A 21,898-nucleotide genomic window follows, 5' to 3' on the forward strand; every position below is an offset into this window, starting at 1 on the left:
AATTTACGTTGTCAACCCCCACCCCTCTTTGTTTTTACACTGCTGCTACTCGCTGTTTATTATCTATGCATAGTCACTTTACCCCTACCTACATGAACCAATTACCTCGACTAACGTGTCAGTACTGGTACTCCCTGTATATAGCATCGTTAAGGTTATTTTATTGTGTTACTTTTTATTATTTTCTACTATTTTCTAATTTATTAGATATTATGTTATTATTTTCTAATTTGGTCAATATTTTCTTGAACTGCATTGGTCGTTAAAGGCTTGTAAGTACGCATTTCACGGCAAGGTCTACACCTGTTGTATTCGGCGCATGTGACAAATAAAGTTTGATTTGATTTGCAGGACGCACTACACGCTTCAGCACTCAGCGGCCCCATTCTGTGAGCTTTTGTGGCCTACCACTTTGCGGCTGAGCCGTTGTTGCTCCTAGATGTTTCCACTTCACAATAACAACACTTACAGTTGACTGGGGCAGCTCTAGCAGGGCAGAAATTTGACATACTGACATGTTGGAAAGGTTGGCCTCCAATGACAGCGCCATGTTGTAAGTTACTGAGCTGTACTGCCAGTGTTTTTCTATGGAGATTGCATGGCTGTGCGCAAAATTGTATACACCTGTCAGCAACAGGTGTGGCTGAAATAGCCCGAATCCACTCATTTGAAGGGGTGTCCACATACTTTTGTATACAGTATATCGTGTATTTTTTCGAGTGCCCCTGTCGCATAAGATAACTACAAACAGGCCTTTGAAAGACTGCCTTTAATTCAGAGAGAAGAGACAAGGGGAAAACAGAATGCCAGTACATCCAGCGGGCGGGCAGGCAGGCAGACGGTGGCCACTAATTCAGAGACAGTTGATTGTGTGGGTCTGGTGTGAGGGGCCAAAACATTTTTTTCTCTCTCTTCCAATCCAGTGGTGACATATTGAAATGGGATATTTTTATACAGCGGTCCATTGCCTGACACGGCCCACTTATACACTCATCGGCAAGACCCTTCTCTGCGTTCTCAGCTGCTTTGTTCCAGCTGATGTCATCTAAACCGGGTCCCTGCAGGGTTGTCTGGGAGAGATAAGACCCCCCCCCAACACCCACCTCTGCTGGTTTCCTGCAGAAAAAAGGGTTGCTGCTAAGAAGATGGATTACCCAGCTGGTGACACTGGCTCCCCTCCCTCTAAAGCCACAGTGGAGCACTAACACAATTAAGCCAATTAATTTTGAACAACAAGGGGTTTTCAACCCCCCCCCTTGATTATGCATGCTCCTGAGCAAGTGTCCCACCACATTCTGCTCACACCTTATTTAGATGAAACAATGTGATTATTAATTATTCTCAAGTGCAGTAATTGTGCAAATGGTATAGTTGACCAGGCACAGACAAAGCAAGGCAGTGGTGGTCCACTCGATTACATGGTGGTATGTCGTGAATTTTTGAGAGAGAGATTTCTATTGCTGTTCATTTTTCTATTGCTTATTTCACTTTTGTTAATTATCTATTTCAAACATATGTTTCCCATGCCAATAAAGCCCTTAAATCTTAAATTGAAATTGGAGAGAGAGAGTGTGTAATGTATAATGTTCTCATAACACAAAAACTGTGCAGTTGTGCTGATGAAAATACAATGTTTTATTGTATAAAATATTTGCCTGATGTTGCAATAGCGTTCCCAGAACATATGTCTGATCTTTAAAGGTTCCCATAATGCTTTATTGGTTTTTGGGAACATTCTGATGATAACATTGTGGGGACATCACAAAAGATAAACTGTCCAGTTGTGCAGATGATTAAACAATTTAATTTAGTGTACATTCACCTTCACTTACAAGATCGTTTTCAGAAAAAGTTTTTTTTTAAATGTTCATAAAACATTTCTTTAACCTCTCTAGGGTAGGGGCAGCATTCGGAATTTTGGATGAAAAGCAAGCCCAAATTAAACCGCCTGCTACTCAGGCCCAGAAGATATAATATGCATAACTGGTAGATTTGGATAGAAAACACTCTAAAGTTTCCAAAACTGTTAAAATCGTGTCTGTGAGTATAACAGAACTGATTTGGCAGGAGAAAACCTGAGAAAAATCCATTCAGGAAGTATTTTTTTTGTTGGTTTTGTGGTTCTCTCTTCAATGTCATTACAGTATCCATTGACTTAGGACTCAATTTGCAGTTCCTATGCCTTCCACTAGATGTCATTAGTCTTTAGAAATGGTTTCAGGCTTGTATTCTTATAAATGAGGGAAGAGCAGTCTGAATGAGTGGACCCTGACGTGTCACAGAGCTTTTTCATGCGCAATCCCGAGAGAGTGCATTTCTTGTTTACCTTTTATATTGACAACGTTATTGTGCGGTTGAAATATTATAGATCATTTAGGCTAAAAATAACCTGAGCATTAAATATAAACATCGTTTGACATGTTTCTCTGAACTTTACAGATACAATTTAGATTTTTTTGTCTGCCTGTTTTGACTGCGTTAGAGCCTGTGGATTACTGAAGAAAACGCGGGAAGAAAACGGGGTTTTTGGATATAAAGAGACTTTATCGAACAAAAGGATCATTTATTGAGTAAATGAATGTCTTCTGAGTGCCACCATATGAAGATCAAAGGTAAGGGATTCATTTTATCTCTATTTCTGAGTTTTGTAACGCTTCTGCTTGGCTGGTTACTGTTTGTAATAATTTGTCAACTGGGCTACGTTCTTCGCTAGGTGGGCTAGGTATGCTTTCTCCGAAAAGCATTTAAAAAATCTGACACCGTGGTTGGATTAACAAGAAGTTAATCATTAAACCTATGTAAAATATGTTATGTTTTCTGAATTTTTATAATGAGTATTTCTGTATTTGAATTTGGCGCTCTGCAATCTCACTGGATGTTGGCCAGATGGGACGCTAGCATCCCACATACCATAGAGATTTTAAGTTGTGGGAACATTGTGGGGATATGACAAGAGCTAATTTACAAAAACACAAAAACTGTCCAGTTGTGCTGACATGCAGATAATGTTTGTATCAGGGTGCACAAAACATTGCTTTGATGGTGCAAGAAAGTTGACAGAACAGTCTTTGAGTTCTTTAAAGAATCCCTGAACATAAAATTAGGTTCTGGGAACAGTGTGGGTACATTGCAAGAGATATGTTCCCAAAGCACAAAATATGCTCAGTTGTGATGATATTCATACAGCGTTTAAGTTAGGTTCAACAGAACATTCCCTTAATGTTGAAAGAATGTTTACAGAACACCTGCTCTATGTTCTTTAAAGGTTCCCAGAACATTTACGTTTTGGGAGTTGTCTGGGATGTTGCAAGAATATTCTTGTGATATTCACATATTGTACTTAAGAGGTTGTGCATAATATTCCCACAATGTAGCACCATTTCCAAGTCAGTTTTCATAGCAGTTTAACATACTATTCCATTGAGGTTCACACAATATACATTTGACCTTGATTTGGAGGTCCACAGAACATTTCAAGAACATTTAGAAAATTGTGTATTTAAGTTTACATAATAGTACCACAACATTTTCAGCATGCACATTTCTAGTTCCTTAAAGCATAATGCAGATTGGAATACATCCCCCACTATGTTTCTCTCCATATTTAATGGTCATGCACATTTGAGGATTGTATTGTAGGCCCACTAAAAAAGTGAAATAGACAATCATTTAACTTAATTCATAGGACATTTAAACAAAAATTAAATAATACAAACACAACCAAACAAGCTCCCTTTAAATGTCTTAGAGTAAAAAAATGATCTCAGATCTTGATATGATAAGAAATCAGGTCTGGGCCATGGCTAGAAAAACGGACTCTGTTGCCGATTATATACATTTAATACATTTAACTACGGAATGTATTCTAAATGTACACTAGTCAAGTTTCAGAACACGCCATAGCACCATCTCCACTACTTCTTTGGTTTTAAATGATGGTCTAAATCATGACACAAACACAGTGTGTATTTACTGATGATAACAAAGGGTGTCCCACAGGGATCAATTCTTGGTCTGGTTCATTTCACTATTTACATGAACAATATTGGTTTATCTGTAAAAAAAGAAAGATGCTATTTCCCCCACAGCTGACCAGGCTCTGTCAGTGCTCTGTCAGTGCTGCCAGGCTCTGTCAGTGCTCTGCCAGTGCTTCAGTCTGACTTTAATGCCCTGCAGAAAGCCTTTGTTGAACTGAAATTAGTACTTAATGCAGGTAAAAACCAAGTGTATGTCATTTTCCAAATCACTTAAAAATGTATCTGATGATTTATGTCTACATACTTTGGATGGGGCCCTCATTGATTGGTGTCCCTGCCTATAACTATCTGGGCATCTGGATTGCTGAAAAAAATATATACTTTAAAAAGCATGTTGATGCGTTAGTTAAGAAATGAAGAATTAAAATAGTATTCTTCTATAGGAACAGATCCTGTCTTTCGTTAAATAGCAGAAATCAAATAATTCAGTCAACATTCCTTCCGGTTATCGACTGCCACTGCATTGAAGCCATTGGACAAAGTTTATCAAAATGCTTTGCACTTCATTACAGCCGAAAGGTTCAGGACACACCATTGCACATTGTATCAGAATGTGGGCTGGCCCTCCTTGAAGTCTCGTAGATTGATGGATTGCATGTAATGTATTATGTAATTGATGTGTATATAGATATGTATAGTTTAATTGATGTGTATATAGAAATGTATAGTGTAACCTATGTGTATATAGATATGTATTATGTAATTGTTGTTTATTGGTGTGTTCATGCAGGGCCTCTCTGCGAAAGAGACTGATCTCAGCATGACTTCATGCTTCAATAAAGGTAAAAAATGTATCAAAATAAATATTAACAATCTGCACGTGGGTTTGGAACCTGCAATCTTCAGCCAGATCATTAATGCTCTGCACCACAAGGGGACAGCTGTGGTATTGCAGTTTTTCAGTCTATGTACATAGGGTAATATGGTCAATCAGGACACAGAACACAGTTTCTAAGTTATTAAAATGCTATGTATCTTAATTTTTCAGAATGTGTATTGCATGCACCACTCAAAGTGCACCACTTTTATTTTAAAGACTTTATTTTGCGACTTAAAGAAGTGTATTAATGTATAATCAAGAGAATGTGTTTCGATTGAAATTGAGAAAGGGTCAAATTGTTTCATATTTTGTTTGAAGGTTCTGAGTCTATATTTAAGAAGCATGCGATTACACAAGAATACAACTTATTTAAATTAAAATGTATAAATATCGACCCAACTTAAATAACATTTCATAAGTCTTTCAATATGTGATGAATTTTTTTTTAAATCGTAAACTGCAGTGTTACAAGTATAATAAAAATTTGGTGGTGGCTTATATTTGTCCTATTTCACACACGTACAAGTGTGTATTATACGCATGTGGACTCAAACTGGTGACATTTCGGTTACTGGCCCAATGCTCTAAACACTAGTTTAGTGTTTTCCTGCTTATTGCCTCCTGATTCTGGGAATCTTCCGAATTCTCCAACCCTAGTCCTAATTAACCATTTATTTCCCTATCTATATAGATTGGAAACAAATGCGTAATAACACAGCTGTCCCCTGGTGGCACAGAGGCTTACTGAGCTGGCTGAAGATTGCAGATTGTCAACATATAAAGTGTGGAAAATATGGATGTTTGTATGATTAATTGCTACTCAAATGTCCTCTGAATGAAATTAAATGCAAGGTTTGTCTATATCATATTGTAGTGGGTGTTACGGATACAGTTATCCTGTGTGTGTGTATCCTGTGTGTGTTTCTTTTCTCTCCTTCTCCCCTCACAGGTGAAAATCATCACTCCCCAATCAGTCAACAATCAATCATCAATCAGAAGACACACCTCCTCCTATTTCCTACCCTATCACAGTTCCTTCCCCATGGTTTAAAAACCCCATCATTTGTTTGCTCTAGAGCTCAATCTCTCTGTAAATGCCATGTCTGTAGGTCTCTGTGTTTCACTCTCGCTTTGTGTCTTAACCTCTTTTGTTTGAGCACCTCCATAGCACTTTGTCATCACCTGTGAGTATTGTTTTTGGTTATGGTGTTTGTTTATTGCTGGTGGGAAAAGGGGGAACCCAAGACAAGTCACCCATGGGCATACACTACCAGTAGGTGAACTTTGTTAAATACACTAGTTAGAACTGGGCGGACCACCCACTGTATTTTTGGTTAGTTAGCTGTTGTTAAAGTAGGCTAGTCTAGCTTAGGGGTGTTTTTGTATATTGTTTCTTTCCTTGGGTCCAGCTCAGCCCCTTTTCCTGCTTCCCCCCCATTACCGTGTGTTTATAAATAAACCTGGAGTTTGACGGTAGATTTCTGTTGTCGTGGTTATTTCGTTCACATTTTTACTTTGTCACAATAATAATTTGCATGCGTTATGTTACGGGTCTCATTACCATCCCCCCTTAGACTGTCAGGCCAAAAGGGATTCGTAACAGTGGGTCTACAATATAATCCTCAAATGAGAATTGTTAATAAATCTGGAGAAGAATACAAAAGGCATATATTCCGATATGCTTTAAATAACTAGAAATGTGCATGCTGAGTATTGTAGTAACATTAGGTCAAACTTAAATATAAAGTATGAAACCCCCCTGAGAATCTGACTGCCGATAGGTACAGTACTTATCACAGAAGGAGGTCGTTCCTTCTCTTGCTAGAACAAAGGGCGTACGTACCTGTAGAACGCAATGCTCGGCAACTTGACTTTGAGTCAATCAGAGAGCATGAACCTCCAAGTGGGGGAGCTGACAGGAGTGACAAGAAAATGGAAGAAAGAGGGCACTTTTCCCAGTCTAATCCACCCTTTGCATCACAATTGTTAACTAAAACAATAAAGCTGCATAATAAATATTTTCTAGAGCAATTCTTTACATATTTTATATCTTTCTAATGAGTTGTGCTTGAAGGATGTTTTTGTTAGGTTTGATATTATTAGTAAGCTAGCTAACGTTAGCTTGCTAACTGAGCAAGGCAGTCACACACACCCGATTAGTTTGATATGAAACGAATAGGGTGGTAAGTGCAACACTGCACACAACTAGCTTTACCAAGCTAGCCATCTGGCCACTGTGGCTAGTAACATATTTCAATCACAATGGATTTGTTTCCATGAAACAGCTGCCTGTAGCTGGCTTCCGAGAGTCAATGCAGTGTATTTACATTTACATTACCTAGCTAGTACAACAGCTAGCGAATGATGCTAACCATTTAGCTAATGTTAGCCAGCTTGCAAAAAAAGTATCTATGGGCTGTATGTGATTATGGAGAGCGAATTAAATGTTTTCCTTTTCATCTTGCTAGTTATCTAGCTGTGGTCATCTGGCTAGTAGTACCATTAGCGCAGCTAGTTAGCCAACATTGATTAGGCCATAAAGAAACACACACACATGCATTACCAAACAATGTTACTGCCACCTTCATGTATTTTAAAAAGGCTGAGTGGCTGATGACATCAAGGTCTTTGCTGTGGGATCACAAAAGAGATTGACTGGCGACACTCTGTTCAGAGGTGCTAAGTACTGTTGGCAGGCAAATGTTTGACAATCCTACTGGTGTGTCTGACCTTTAACATTTTCAAAATGTTCTTGAAATATTCTGAGGACCTCCAAGACACGGTTTAATTTATATTGTGTGAACATCAATGGAATATGATAAACTTAAAATAAATATGCTGTGAACGCAATCAAAACAAAATTTAGGGGAAATTGTGCAAAATTGTGGGAATGTTCAGTGCAACCTCTTAAGTACAATATGTGAATATCACAAGAATATTCTTGTAACATTCCAGACAACTTTCATAACTTAATGAAATGTTCTGGGAACCTTTAAAGAACTCAAAGGCTGTGCTGTCAACATTCTTGCAACATCAAAGGACCATTTTGTGTTTTGGGAATGTTTCTCTTGTCATGTTCACGCAACCTAAAGAAATGTTTTATGAACATTTAAAGAGCATAAATTTGTTCTGGGAACGTTCTTGTAGCATCAGGTTAATGTTTTTTGCACCCCAAAATAATCCTTGTATAATCATCTGCACAACTGAACAGTTCATCTTTTGTTCCCACCAGGCCTTTAGGGAACCTTTAAAAATACTAAATGTGTTCTGAGAACATTCTTGCAACATAAGGTGAATGTTTTATAAAAACATTGTCTCTCTGTTAATACTGTAGGCGCCACTGGACATTTTTCTGTGTTATGAGAACATTTGCCACAACCAAACAAATGTTCTAAATCAAATCAAAATCAAATCAAATTTTATTGTCACATACACATGGTTAGCAGATGTTAATGCAAGTGTAGTGAAATGCTTGTGCTTCTAGTTCCGCCAATGCAGTAATAACCTAATCTAACCTAACAATTCCAAACCTACCACCTTATACACACACAAGTGTAAAGGGATAAAGAATATGTACATAAAGATATATGAATGAGTGATGGTACAGAACGGCATAGGCAAGATGCAGTATATGGTATCGAGTACAGTATATACATATGAGATGAGTAATGTAGGGTATGTAAACAAAAGTGGCATAATTTAATGTGGCTAGTGATACATGTATTACATTAAGATGCAGTAGATGATATAGAGTACAGTATATACATATACCCTACATTACTCATCTCATATGTATGTAAACATATTAAGTAGCATTGTTTAAAGTGGCTAGTGATATATTTTACATAAATGTCCATCAATTCCCATTAAAGTGGCTGGAGTTGAGTCGGTGTGTTGGCAGCAGCCACTCAATGTTAGTGGGGGCTGTTTAACAGTCTGATGGCCTTGAGATAGAAGCTGTTTTTCAGTCTCTCGGTCCCTGCTTTAATGCACCTGTACTGACCTCACTTTCTGGATGATAGCGGGGTGAACAGGCAGTGGCTCGGGTGGTTGTTGTCCTTGATGATCTTTATGGCCTTCCTGTGACATCGGGTGGTGTAGGTGTCCTGGAGTGCAGGTAGTTTGCCCCCGGTGATGCGTTGTGCAGACCTCAATACCCTCTGGAGAGCCTTACGGTTGTGGGCGGAGCAGTTGCCGTACGAGGTGGTGATACAGCCCGACAAGATGCTCTCGATTGTGCATCTGTAGAAGTTTGTGAGTGGGTTTGGTGATAAGCCAAATTTCTTCAGCCTCCTGAGGTTGAAGAGGCGCTGCTGTGCCTTCTTCACGACGCTGTCTGTGTGGGTGGACCAATTCAGTTTGTCCGTGATATGTACGCCAAGGAACTACCCTCTCCACTACTGTCCCATCGATGTGGATAGGGGGGTGCTCCCTCTGCTGTTTCCTGAAGTCCACAATCATCTCCTTTGTTTTGTTGACGTTGAGTGTGAGGTTATTTTCCTGACACCACACTCCGAGGGCCCTCACCTCCTCCCTGTAGGCCATCTCGTCGTTGTTGGTAATCAAGCCTACCACTGTAGTGTCGTCCGCAAACTTGATGATTGAGTTGGAGGCGTGCATGGCCACGCAGTTGTGGGTGAACAGGGAGTACAGGAGAGGGCTCAGAACGCACCCTTGTGGGGCCCCAGTGTTTCCGGATCAGCAGGGTGGAGATGTTGTTACCTACCCTCACCAGCTGGGGGCGGCCCGTCAGGAAGTCCAGTACCACGTTGCACAGGGCGGGGTCGAGACCCAGGGTCTCGAGCTTGATGACGAGTTTTGAGGTTAATATGGTGTTAAATGCTGAGCTGTAGTCGATGAACAGCATTCTCACATAGGTATTCCTCTTGTCCAGATGGGTTAGGGCAGTGTGGTTGAGATTGCATCGTCTGTGGACCTATTTTGGCAGTAAGCAAATTGGAGTGGGTCTAGGGTGTCAGGTAGGCTGGAGGTGATATGGTCCTTGACTAGTCTCTCAAAGCACTTCATGATGACGGAAGTGAGTGCTACGGGGCGGTAGTCGTTTAGCTCAGTTACCTTAGCTTTCTTGGGAACAGGGACAATGGTGGCCCTCTTGAAGCATGTGGGAACAGCAGACTAGGATAAGGATTGATTGAATATGTACGTAAACACACCAGCCAGCTGGTCTGCGCATGCTCTGAGGGCACGGCTGGGGATGCCGTCTGGGCCTGCAGCCTTGTGAGGGTTAACACGTTTAAATGTTTTACTCACGTCGGCTGCAGTGAAGGAGGTTTTGGTTGCGGGCCGTGTCAGTGGCACTGTATTGTCCTCAAAGCAGGCAAAAAAGTTATTTAGTCTGCCTGGGAGCAAGACATCCTGGTCCAAGACGGGGCTGGTTTTCTTTTTGTAATCCGTGATTGACTGTAGACCCTGCCACATACCTCTTGTGTCTGAGCCGTTGAATTGTGACTCTACTTTATCTCTATACTGACGCTTAGCTTGTTTGATTGCCTTGCAGAGATAATAGCTACACTGTCTGTATTCGGTCATGTTTCCGGTCACCTTGCCCTGGTTAAAAGCAGTGGTTCGCGCTTTCAGTTTCACGCGAATGCTGCCATCAATCCGCCAGTTTCTGGTTTGGGAATGTTTTAATCGTTGCTATGGGAACGACATCATCAATGCACTTTCTAATGAACTCGCTCACCGAATCAGCATATTCGTCAACGTTGTTGTTTGACGCAATGCGGAACATATCCCAATCCACGTGACCGAAGCAGTCTTGAAGCGTGGAATCAGATTGGTCGGACCAGCGTTGAACAGACCTGAGCGCGGGAGCTTCTTGTTTAAGTTTCTGTCTGTAGGCAGGGAGCAACAAAATGGAGTCGTGGTCAGCTTTTCCCGAAAGGAGGGCGGGGCAGGGCCTTATATGCGTCGCGGAAGTTAGAATAGCAATCATCCAAGGTTTTACCAGGCCTGGTTGCGCAATCGATATGCTGATACAATTTAGGGAGTCTTGTTTTTAGATTAGCCTTGTTAAAATCCCCAGCTACAATGAATGCAGACTCAGGATATGTGGTTTCCAGTTTGCAAAGAGTCAAATAAAGTTTGTTCAGGGCCATCGATGTGTCTGCTTGGGGGGGAATATATACGGCTGTGATTATAATCGAAGAGAATTCCCTTGGTAGATAATGCGGTCGACATTTGATTGTGAGGAATTCTAAATCAGGTGAACAGAAGGACTTGAGTTCCTGTATGTTGTAGTGATCACACCACGTCTCGTTAATCATAAGGCATACGCTCCCGCCCCTCTTCTTACCAGAAAGATGTTTGTTTCTGTCGGCACGAAGCGTGAAGAAACCAGCTGGCTGCACCGATTCCATTGTCACACCCTGACCGTAGATTGCTTTGTATGTTTCTATTTTTAGTTTGGTCAGGGTTTGATGTGGGTGGGTATTCTATGTTGTATGTCTAGGTGTTGTGTTTCTATGTTTAGGCCTGGTATGGTTCCCAATCAGAGGCAGCTGGTTATCGTTGTCTCTGATTGAGAACCATACTTAGGCAGCCTGTTTTCCCACTATGGGTGTGGGTAGTTGTTTTCTGTCTTTGTGTGTCTGCACCAGACAGAACTGTTTCGTTTGTTCCGCTTTGTTGTTTCTTCGTTCTAGTGTTCAGTTTCTTTATTAAATTTACCATTAACATGTACCACGCTGCATCTTGGTCCTCTTCACCTTCTTCCACCACAACCGTTACAGTTCTGGGAACTTTCACAGAACCAATCATTTTAGTTTGCTGGGAACATTTGAGTGAATGTGAAGAGAACATTCCAAAGATATTTTATTAGAAAAAAAATGTCAAACCCTAATTACAATTTCATGGGAATCTTAGCTAATGTTCTGGGAATGTTCCTAGTTTGCTGGGTCAACATATTCTATGACTCACACATACGGTATTTTCCGTACCGTGAAAAGTAACATCGGAGGGTTCCACCTATTGACAATGCATCCTGACAAGATTTTATCCTGCACAATACAACCTGGGACAGACACGAGCAAACTTGTGACCTGCACATTTTTCTTTTTAATTACCTCTGTGTCAAAAGCACACCAGGTGGTCTGCGCTGAATACCATTTACAAAGTAAAAGCATGACGATTTACTTTTCAAGTTCAACAAGTCCCAGGACTCCACTAGAATACAGATCTAGAGATATTGTAATATCATTTCCTCTATGACTAGCACAATATTTTGATAGATTGTGTTTATGACATTAAGGGCACTGGTCCAGGTTTAATAATCCACATTTGCCTTTGTTTCCAGCAATTCCCTATCAGAACATTAAAATACCATACAGTATGTGAGTTCAGGTAGGCGTCAGCGCTACAGCAAACAAACAGTATATCTCAACTATCTATCTACTTGTAAACAAGCTCATAGTTACACAAAGGGAAACAAACAAGGACCGACAAACCAGCAGGGAAGAACAGGGGAACATGGCAACATCCATCCATTCAAGCCTAATAGAGCCACTGCTATTGAATGAATCATCCCATGGAAACATATACTGTACCAGTGTCACAGTGGTGCAAAATACCAAATCAATCAACAACAAAACTCTCCGTTCCAAACATATCCATACACTACAAGCAGGACATTAAATCAAAATGATCAGTTACTGTAGCTCAGGGGATGTCTGTGTTAGAAACCATGAAAAGGGAAAAGCATAGTCTATCACTATCTCACAGTTCAACCAGGATTCAAACTGTCAGTTTAACAGGGGATGACAAAACAGTAGAATAGAAAAATACACATTTTATTAATAAAACTTGATGCGTTTCAGCCTTGATCCGTCAGCTTGGGAGACAGCATCATGTACGTAGGTACACAGTGTAGCTGAAGGGCGCCAGCAGAGTAACCACTATGCAAATGCAGGATACTTTGTTTGACAAGCAACAACACCTCTTTGTGTATATGTAAACCATGACGAGTCGTACCAGACACTGTGCACACAGTCCTGCTGCCAGAGTCGTGCCACCAAAGTGGTGTAGCAGCTGTGTCACCGAATGAGTGACCCCTGTCTGGATCAGCACTGTCTGACTGACCCCTGACGCCACCCAGCCACACCCCTCACTCCCACACACACACAGCTCTCCTGTCACTGTTAGCAGGAGGCTTAACACTTTTGCCCAGAAAAGCGTGGATATATGTCAGCAGACAGTGGCTGGTCGCCCACACCCTCCCACAGAGGGCGAAAAGTGCTTGATTAGCACCCAGACTCTGCACAGTGAGTGGCATGTTGGGTGACTCCAAGTAGTGGCCAAACCAATTTTACTTTCAGTCCTCACATTGGTTTGTTTGTGCAGATGTCTAAAGTGTGATTAAACCCGGAGTTATGTGTCTGGGAGATGACTGGAATGAGTGGGAACCTTTACTGAATATAGGCCTACAGGAATCTACATCGGATGCAGTAACTGTAGGTAAACAGACAGATATGATACTTCATATATTTCTCCAGATGCACTTTCAACCCAAAGCTGGAGATAAATGTTAACAGTCAGAGAGATTCTGTAACAGTGAGGAATAGAATCAATATGACCAGAGAAATAATATCAAGTTACAAAGCCTGACCAGGTAAACATACAATAATCATAGCCAGGGGTGTCTGGCATTAGCTCTTTATCAATACTACAACAACCGTTCTTCCCGGGTACCATACCTGAACAAATCCTACAACAACAGTTCCTCCAGGGTACCATACCTGAAAAAATCCTACAACAACCGTTCCTCCCGGGTATCATACCTGAACAAATCCTACAACAACAGTTCCTCCAGGGTACCATACCTGAACAAATCCTACAACAACCGTTCCTCCCGGGTACCATACCTGAACAAATCCTACAACAACAGTTCCTCCAGGGTACCATACCTGAACAAATCCTACAACAACCCCAGTGCTTAGGAAAATCAACCCCTCCACAGAGAGAGCGATCAGACAATAAAGAGAGAGATTGTTACATTACCTGTGGCTCTCTCGAAGAGCCTCGCTGCCCTTCCTCCAGGAGATCACGCCCCAGGGGGACATCTTGGGCCGGCACTCGATCAGCACGTCTCCTCCCTCCTTCACCATGGTGGGGCTCCTCAGCTGGTTCTGGGAGAAATCTGGGGCAACAGCTGAAACAAGACATGCATGTTATAAACCCTTCGCTGCCCTTTTACTTCCCTATATCTAACTTTCAACATGCATTACATGAGCATAAAGCCATGAGTTTATCACATGAACTGAACTAGGAAAACCTCAGGGCATAGTATAGTGGGCCCAGAGTCGTTCCTGGTGATGTCGCGTTGTCCCCCCAGAAATATATATATATACAGCAAGGGAAAATGACATTCCCGATTGGCAAGGCCTAGAGATAGTCATTGGGAGTATTTCAATTGCATTTCCTTGACTCCTCATGTCCTCTCTCCTTGCCAACTTCTTAAAACCAATTGGAGGAGAAGGTCAGAAGGGAGGGACCTCTGTCTTTATCAGCCAACAGGTTTCAACCATGTACACCTCAACATTCCTGTACTTCATATACAGTATAACCACGTACAGGTGAGGTGAGGAGAGAGGACAGATTGCCATTGGCCATAGCTAGAGGAGGTCTCAGCCAGGGTAGAAAAGGATAAAAGAGATAAATAACCTCTCCACTCCAGCATGTAAGGAATAGACAGAGTCAAAGGCAGATACTGAAAAGGCACAAAACTAAAATAATAATGAAATTGAATGTTATCTGTATAACCCCTAAATGGTTTAATAACAGTAGCTAAGCATGGATAAATCATGGATATTTTAAACACATCCTCAAATGACTGCTGTGTACTTCAAAGTGAGGCATGTACTGTGTGTGTGATGTTGAGCAGAAATGTCAGGGAAGGTAGGAGAGTGCTACACTGCACTCATTAATTAACGGAATCATTTTCTCTGCAAAGAAAAACAAAGAAAAAATGTCATGTCCTTCAGTTTTTCAGCTCGATTTAGTTCTATCATGATCATTTCCTTTTCACTCCTGGATCATCCCTCCCTGTGCTTTTATAAAGCACTTCAATTAGTGCATTTCTGCCAGGGTCTGTCAATTATATTTTTTACCTCCTCCAAGTTCAATTTAACCTGGGCTCATTGGCTGTGTTGGATCTAATTCCAATCAATGACAAAACAATGTTCAAGCGTGATGGGAGATGGGTTGGGGAGTGAGAGCTGGAGGCCAGCCCTGACAGGACTGACAGGGCAGATGGGTGGGACTGGGGAGCACAGTGGCATGGTCATACATCAATAGCACTCCAGTGCATTCATCCTGTAATTTATGGTTTTTAATTAGGGGGAAATCACAGAGATGCTGGAGGTCACACTACAGTGGTAGGGAACGGAAAACAAATGTCGCAAATAACACTAAAACATGCACACGACAAACAAACGTGCATACTGTACTACACTCTTAGGAAAAAAAGGTGCTACCTTCATATGAGAGAGGAGAACCCTTTGAAGAACCCTTTTTGGTTGCCAGGTAGAACCCTTTCTTGAACCCTTGGAACCAAAAAGGGTTCAACCTGGAACCAAAAAGGGTTCTCCTATGGAGACAGCCGAAGAACCCCTTTGGATCACTTTTTTCCAAGAGTGTACATAAAATATATTTAGTCAGGCAGGCAGGCACACCAACACACATCCAGCCTTGTATTGCCTTACCAATGACTCTGAGCTCTGCATTGGAGTATACCTCCCCATGTTTGTTTCCAGCCACACATTGATACATTCCAATGTCGGACAGCGTCAGCCGGCTGATTGACAACGCTCCATTGGCAACTTGTATGCGCTCCTATGAACAGAGAGACAGAGACAAGCCCTTTGATATACCTTATTCCGATTGCTAATTTGCATAAAAGCATGCAGCCAATGTGCCAGTGAATTATAGTGTGGCAGTGACGGACGTGGCAATAAATCTAGGTTTTCATCACTAATGGAGGGAAAGGGCAGGGTGGAAGGAGGCAGGCTACCAGAAAATGACCCTAATCAATCTGCATGTTTATGAGAGTGATATAAAACCATTCCCAATGTATATCACTGGCTTCACCACAGTGCCAGTTTCCCCTTCAGCACAAGGACTGGATATGAGGAATAGGAATATCTTAACATCAGAGCTATACAGTATTGTGAAAATTGGTTTCCTGATAGGTATTCCCTATACATACTAAGTACTGTACGCTGTTATGTACACTTCAGATCACACACTGTACTGGGCCACCGTTGAATAGTACATTCCTGCCCCCGTGGTGAAGATATACTTCTGTTGTGACTACTAGCCCATCAAAATAGACAGGCTTATTAGCCCAGATGGGCTTAATGCACTCAAACCCAGACACTTAGCTACTTTATCTTCAAGGTAGGTTTACATTCATAAACTTAAGTACAAATATATATCTTTATTACCAGAACGGCATTAAACCGACAACAGTTTTTAGGGAAGGAATTTTGGCAGAGCACTTTGTGACATTTCTACAGAGTTCTGCCTTCTGCCCTTCATCTCCCCTGTTTTCCAGAGGCTCACCCTTAATGTCATTAGAGCACATTTCCATAGGGGTGTCGACTCGGCTCAGCTTAGGTTTGGCACAGCCGTGACTCCAGGCAGTCTGACGGGATTAAGGTACTGTCATATGAAAAGAGGAGCTGTCCTCATTGAAACATCAGTAGCTAAGCCCGTGTTTGAGCAGGTTGCGTTCTGAATTTCCATAATGCTCAGTGGCTCATAGCTAGTCGGATGCACCATGGTAAATGTGCCTGCTGGCAAGAGCGGCAGAATGGTGGTGGCGTATATCAGTCAGTGCGTAGAAATCACTCTGTTTACGGGCTGCTATTAATTAAGCATGACGTTCCTCTTACATCAGCAGTTTCCATGCCGGGACCTTGGGGGACCATCTGCATGCCTTATGCTGAATGCAAGTGATTGGCAATGTTATTGCCAACGCAACCAGGTTTCTTCATTTTATATAGGACAGTATAAACAACAAGCCACTTGTTTCGATTAATGTCACAAACAAATTAATGTAATGGTTGTTTTTGAGATACCTTGATTTTCTTGTTTTTGATTATCGTCCCTCTCGGCAGGTATGAGAAATGCATTAACATTATTGACAGTATCTATCATAACTATTCATAGTCTACTGTGTACCCATGCACTTTAGCTCCGGACAAAACTTGTGAAGTTATTTGCAAAAATTAAGGTAATATCATAAGCCATTGCAGTCAGCTGCTATGTCCAGATGAGCAGAACAAGCAGAAAAGGTCCATATTGATTTACTGTAATGAATCACACCAAATGGTATATCTTCCCCTTTCCTGCCCTCCCTCCATGAATGACCTTTAGTTATCAGATTGATGAAGCTGCACTGGTTGCTGGTGACATTTAAAACAATGTAACACTTCTGCTTGATTAATCTAATTATCCAAGTGCATTACTAATCCTCCCATTTATGTCCATATTAAGGAAACCCTAGTCCATGAGAATGAACACATCGATGTGTCTCACCTTTTATAACAGATACACTCAGAGGCGTCAGATACAGATGGTCCCCAAATCTGTCCAGTTGAACTAGAAGTGTTAGAATTATATGTTACACTCTTTAGAAAAAAAGGTGCTATCTAGAACCTTAAAGTGTTCTTCGGCCGTCCCCATAGGAGAACCCTTTGAAGAACCCTTTTTAGTTGCAGGTTGAACCCCTTTGGTTCCAGGTAGAATCCTTTAGGGTTCCATGTCGAACCCTTTCTACAGAGGGTTGAACATTGTACACAAAAGGGTTCTCCTATGGGGACAGCCGAAGAACCCTATTGTAACGTTTTTTTCTAAAAGTGTATGGAAATAAAAAACTACTTTGAGTAAAATAATCCCTCAAACAGATGGGGGTAAATTTGATCTAATCCTTTCTTTCACCAAGCGATAGAACAATGCAAACCATTTCAGTAGACCTTGTAAAGGTTTTTAATAAAATGTGATGCAATGACTAGACAGATTGTTAATTATGCACAGCTGAAGGCAACCCTAATCGGGCTTTATGGGCAAAGGAGAGAGACAGAGCCTGCTGCTGCTGTTTGGAGCACTGCCTCTGGTAACAATAAAACAGGCCTGCGTCTCACATTTCTCCTGCATATATAACATCGACGGAATGATCGATACCCTCTGTTTTGTTTGTGACCATTTTGCATAATGAAGAAAATTTACATAAAGTCTGTTTATTTTTTCGTCCAAGCTGTGCCTGAGTGCTCACCATCAATCTCCAGCAAATATACTGGCCACGTACTGTAGCACAGGGGACCTGTCGCGTTCCCATTCAGGTATATTGAATCATATTTCCACAAAGCCGTAATAGATACTCCACTCTGACCCTGCACTTTTATAAGCTGAACAAATAACCTTGCAGTTGCAGTCTACACTGTACAGTATCTACTGTAGGTGTTCAGCTCTCATTATTGTGTTCATTATGGGTAATCTGAGAGAGGCACGTGGCTATAGTACAGTAGGTATAGGATGCACAATAGTCAATGTGTTTTTATAAAATGGGTTGTTTGGATTCTGGATGCTGATTGGTTGATAGCAGGGAGTCGTACCATCACAATGCCTGTCGTGGAAATTCTTACACAGGGACACTCAAAGTTGAAATAAATCATTGTTTACTTGTCAGCGCGCTGGGGAGTTTCCAACCAACTCAATGCACCATAGTACACATGTCAATCAGGAGCTCTGCTTGGGCAGACCCAGCAGTTGTCTTATATATGGCTATACACAAACACGTTATATTTGCATGATTTAGCATAATTAATTAATCATTACCATTTTGTTTCATTCATGTGACCAACCAATACTGTTTCATAATGTGACAGACCAACACCTCACAAGGCTTCTCCTCTCTAAGCTGAGACCTTGAAACTGAGATATCTTTCATTTGTTCTCAAAACATGGTTTGGCTGGGCGTATTGCCAAATTGTAGCTACTGATAAGAGGAGGATTTGTTCAGTCAACCACCTCCATGAGCACAGCAATTGGTTTATAGAACAGCACATGAATAGAAGACAGAAATCAGTTATAAGAAAAGCACAAACATAAAAATGGCCCTTACATGCCCATGAACAGTTCCATTAGATGTATCAATGTGCATCCACTGTCAAACAGACCAGCCAGTCAATTTACTGTATAAACTTAATCTCCCCTGGAAAAAAACGTCTAGACATATTTCCCCAAGCTACTAGCCTGCATTTGGTTTGTTAGAGTGAGGGTTAATATAAGCTGTGTGCCTATCCAATCTTTTTTTTGCGATCTCCACTGTGCCATGCATTTGAACGTGGCGATACTGACAGCTTCTCTGATCCAGGCAAATTCATTTATCAGGATCATTATAATGGATATATCCAAAGAATTGGCTATAGAAACAAAGGTAAAACAAACAAAAATGCACATAGTTTGCTGTAATTTCAGCTACTTAATGTGATTGTGTGACAGCTTTAGTTGGCTAGCTAGCAAAGGAGAAGTAACGTTAGCTTAGCTGTCCTCAATAGCTATAGTATTAACTCAACAATCAGTTGGTTGTTGCCTATTTATACATTATTTATTAAATAATTATTTATTGAAGTTCTTGTCTCTCGTCATCATTGAACCTCTGCTAGGTAGCTACATGCCAATAACTTGTTTACATGGGAATGAAAAGAATGAACGACTAGGTCAAAACATGAGAATAGAATTAACAACTAGCCTGTTTTGTTAGCGTCTTCAGAACCTCAGCACTAACAACTTACTTTTGCTCTGACTATATCATTTGGTGGAAAGAGGAAATTAAACAAATTGAATCATTAAAATAATGTTTTTAATGAAAACATGTTGTTAATATAAAAAATATATATATAAAAAAATAATAATAATAATACAATTGAACCTCCTAAGAAAGAACCGCCCTTAGTCGGGAGCTATCACACAATAATCCCCGGGTTCTCATGCCTTATTGCTTAAATAACTGGCTAGCTACAGTCGATCTAGGATGCACAAAAGTCAGTGTGTTTATAAGGGGCTCTTCTCCTTTTTCTCCATTGGTGTACAGGAGTAATGACTTCACTCTGAGAAGAGAGATTTTACTAGAAGATTACGACGCTCTAAGACCAGCATAAAATTGTAGACACTTAACAAACCAGAGCCAAGCAGACACTTTCAGGATAATCAAAATCCTGTTAGATAAGTGTTGTTCTGGGGAACTGAACATTTTAAAGCCATGCACTAAAGGAATAAAGGTGATATCTAGCCAAATTGTGTTTAGATCTCCGTTTTTACAACGAAGTAAACCATGGACCCATATACTAGGAAAGCAGGCTGAACAAGCCAAGTGGGTGCACACTGCTTTTGCAAGGTTTATAACAGTAATTTAAGTTCATAAAACTATCTGCAGTGAAATGAGAATGGTGTCTGTTGTGCATGATGCCTTTCTATCTGAACACACTAACGTTGCATCTGCCCGAATCAGCACAAATTCTGAGCATCTATACATTAGGTAAAGAGATAAATCAAACTCGATAAAAACAATGGAAATGCCATGGAAACACGTGGGGGAAAGATGCCGTGGGGGAAACACCCAGAATCTCCTCATTGCCCCCCAGCAAAAAAAATGTGCCTACATTTACGCTATTGTTTCAATGTTTATTTCACACTATGTTGAGGTAAAAGTCGGAGTATAATGCTTGAATGGATGTCAACTCCAATACATGTTCATGTCATCGTCACCTACACACTGCATTACAGTTAAAAATGACTTTCTGTATGCTAGCTATACTACCAGCATATTCGAACGGGTGTTAGCATTTAGCAGTCACTTCTTCTATACCTGAAAAGGGACAAATTCTACATGTAATGCATTGGAATTTAGCAACCACATTGTGGGCCTGTTACAATATTTCAATCATGACGGATTTGACGAATATCCACTTTGTTAGAGCAGATTGGTTGAATGTGCACCAATCCAGCATCCTTCTTCTATCCCCCACTGTCTGCATTCCATTGACCTCTTTAATGCATCTATACTGTTCACTTCACTCCATATAGGTCTCACCTCCAGTGACTCCAGGTTCTCTCCGTTCTTCATCCACCTATAGGAGGGCTTGGGCTTCCCGGTGGCTTTGCATTCCCACACCAGAGAGTCGTCAATGGGCTTCTGCACATCCTCAGGTTTCTCTATCAGATGTGGAGGGGCTGCATGGTCAAAAAGAACATTTTGGTGAATTAGAACATACTCACACAAATAATATATCTTACAGGTAGACTATCCTCCTTACTAAAATAATGTACAGGATTTTGAAATTATATAATATATATAATTATACTGATCCTATACTAAGATAAATTTGCGTTACCTATTTCAGTAGCACATACAGATGTAGGATCTTAATTTGAGCCAGTTTTCTACAGCAGGAAATTAATCCTGAAGCAACTGGAATTCTGAATTATTATGTGGATTATAATTATAGACATGTTTGTAGGTGTTGATACATTTTTCAAGTCTGAAATTTCAAAGTGGAAATTACAAATTACAGAAGCCTTTTTAAACCTCAAATACACAACACATTATAAATTTCCAAGCATAAGCTCAATTTGCATTGCATTGACCTTATGCTTAAACAGAAGTACAACCTAAAAATACAGCAGATGGGGTAAATGGTACATGACTATCCAAGTGTTAGGTTTATTAATACAAGCCAGACGTATTAGTGTGTCCATGGGTGGAAAAAAAGGTGGCATCTAGAACAAAAAAGGGCTCCTTGGCTGTCCCCATAGGTGAACCCTCTGAAGAAGCCTTTTCTGTTCCAGATAGAACACTTTTGTGTTCCATGAGGTACCCTTTCAACAGAGACCCAAAAGAGCTCTACTTGGAATCAAAAAGGGTTTTTACCTGGAACCAAAAAGGGTTATCCTATGGGGACAGCCACAAAATCCTTTTGGAACCCTTTTTTATAAGAGTGTACAGTACAGTGCCATAAAATAC

At 40.8% G+C, this 21,898-nt stretch overlaps 1 protein-coding gene across 3 annotated transcripts in view; it reads right to left on the reverse strand.

Moving 5' to 3' along the window:
- The window catches only part of LOC109877366 (contactin-4-like), a 219,870-nt gene that overhangs the window by 46,742 nt on the left and 151,230 nt on the right, over positions 1 to 21,898 (reverse strand). For all 3 annotated transcript variants that reach the window (XM_031791209.1, XM_031791254.1, XM_031791153.1), the window contains exons 9-11: positions 20,969 to 21,108; positions 15,576 to 15,705; positions 13,873 to 14,023 (exon numbers count right to left, since the gene is read on the reverse strand). In XM_031791209.1, coding sequence (XP_031647069.1) covers positions 13,873 to 14,023; positions 15,576 to 15,705; positions 20,969 to 21,108 — 421 coding nt within the window. The remainder of the gene's footprint in view (positions 1 to 13,872; positions 14,024 to 15,575; positions 15,706 to 20,968; positions 21,109 to 21,898) is intronic.

The sequence above is a fragment of the Oncorhynchus kisutch genome, linkage group LG1, assembly GCF_002021735.2.
Source record: "Oncorhynchus kisutch isolate 150728-3 linkage group LG1, Okis_V2, whole genome shotgun sequence".
Taxonomy (NCBI): Eukaryota; Metazoa; Chordata; class Actinopteri; order Salmoniformes; family Salmonidae; genus Oncorhynchus; species Oncorhynchus kisutch.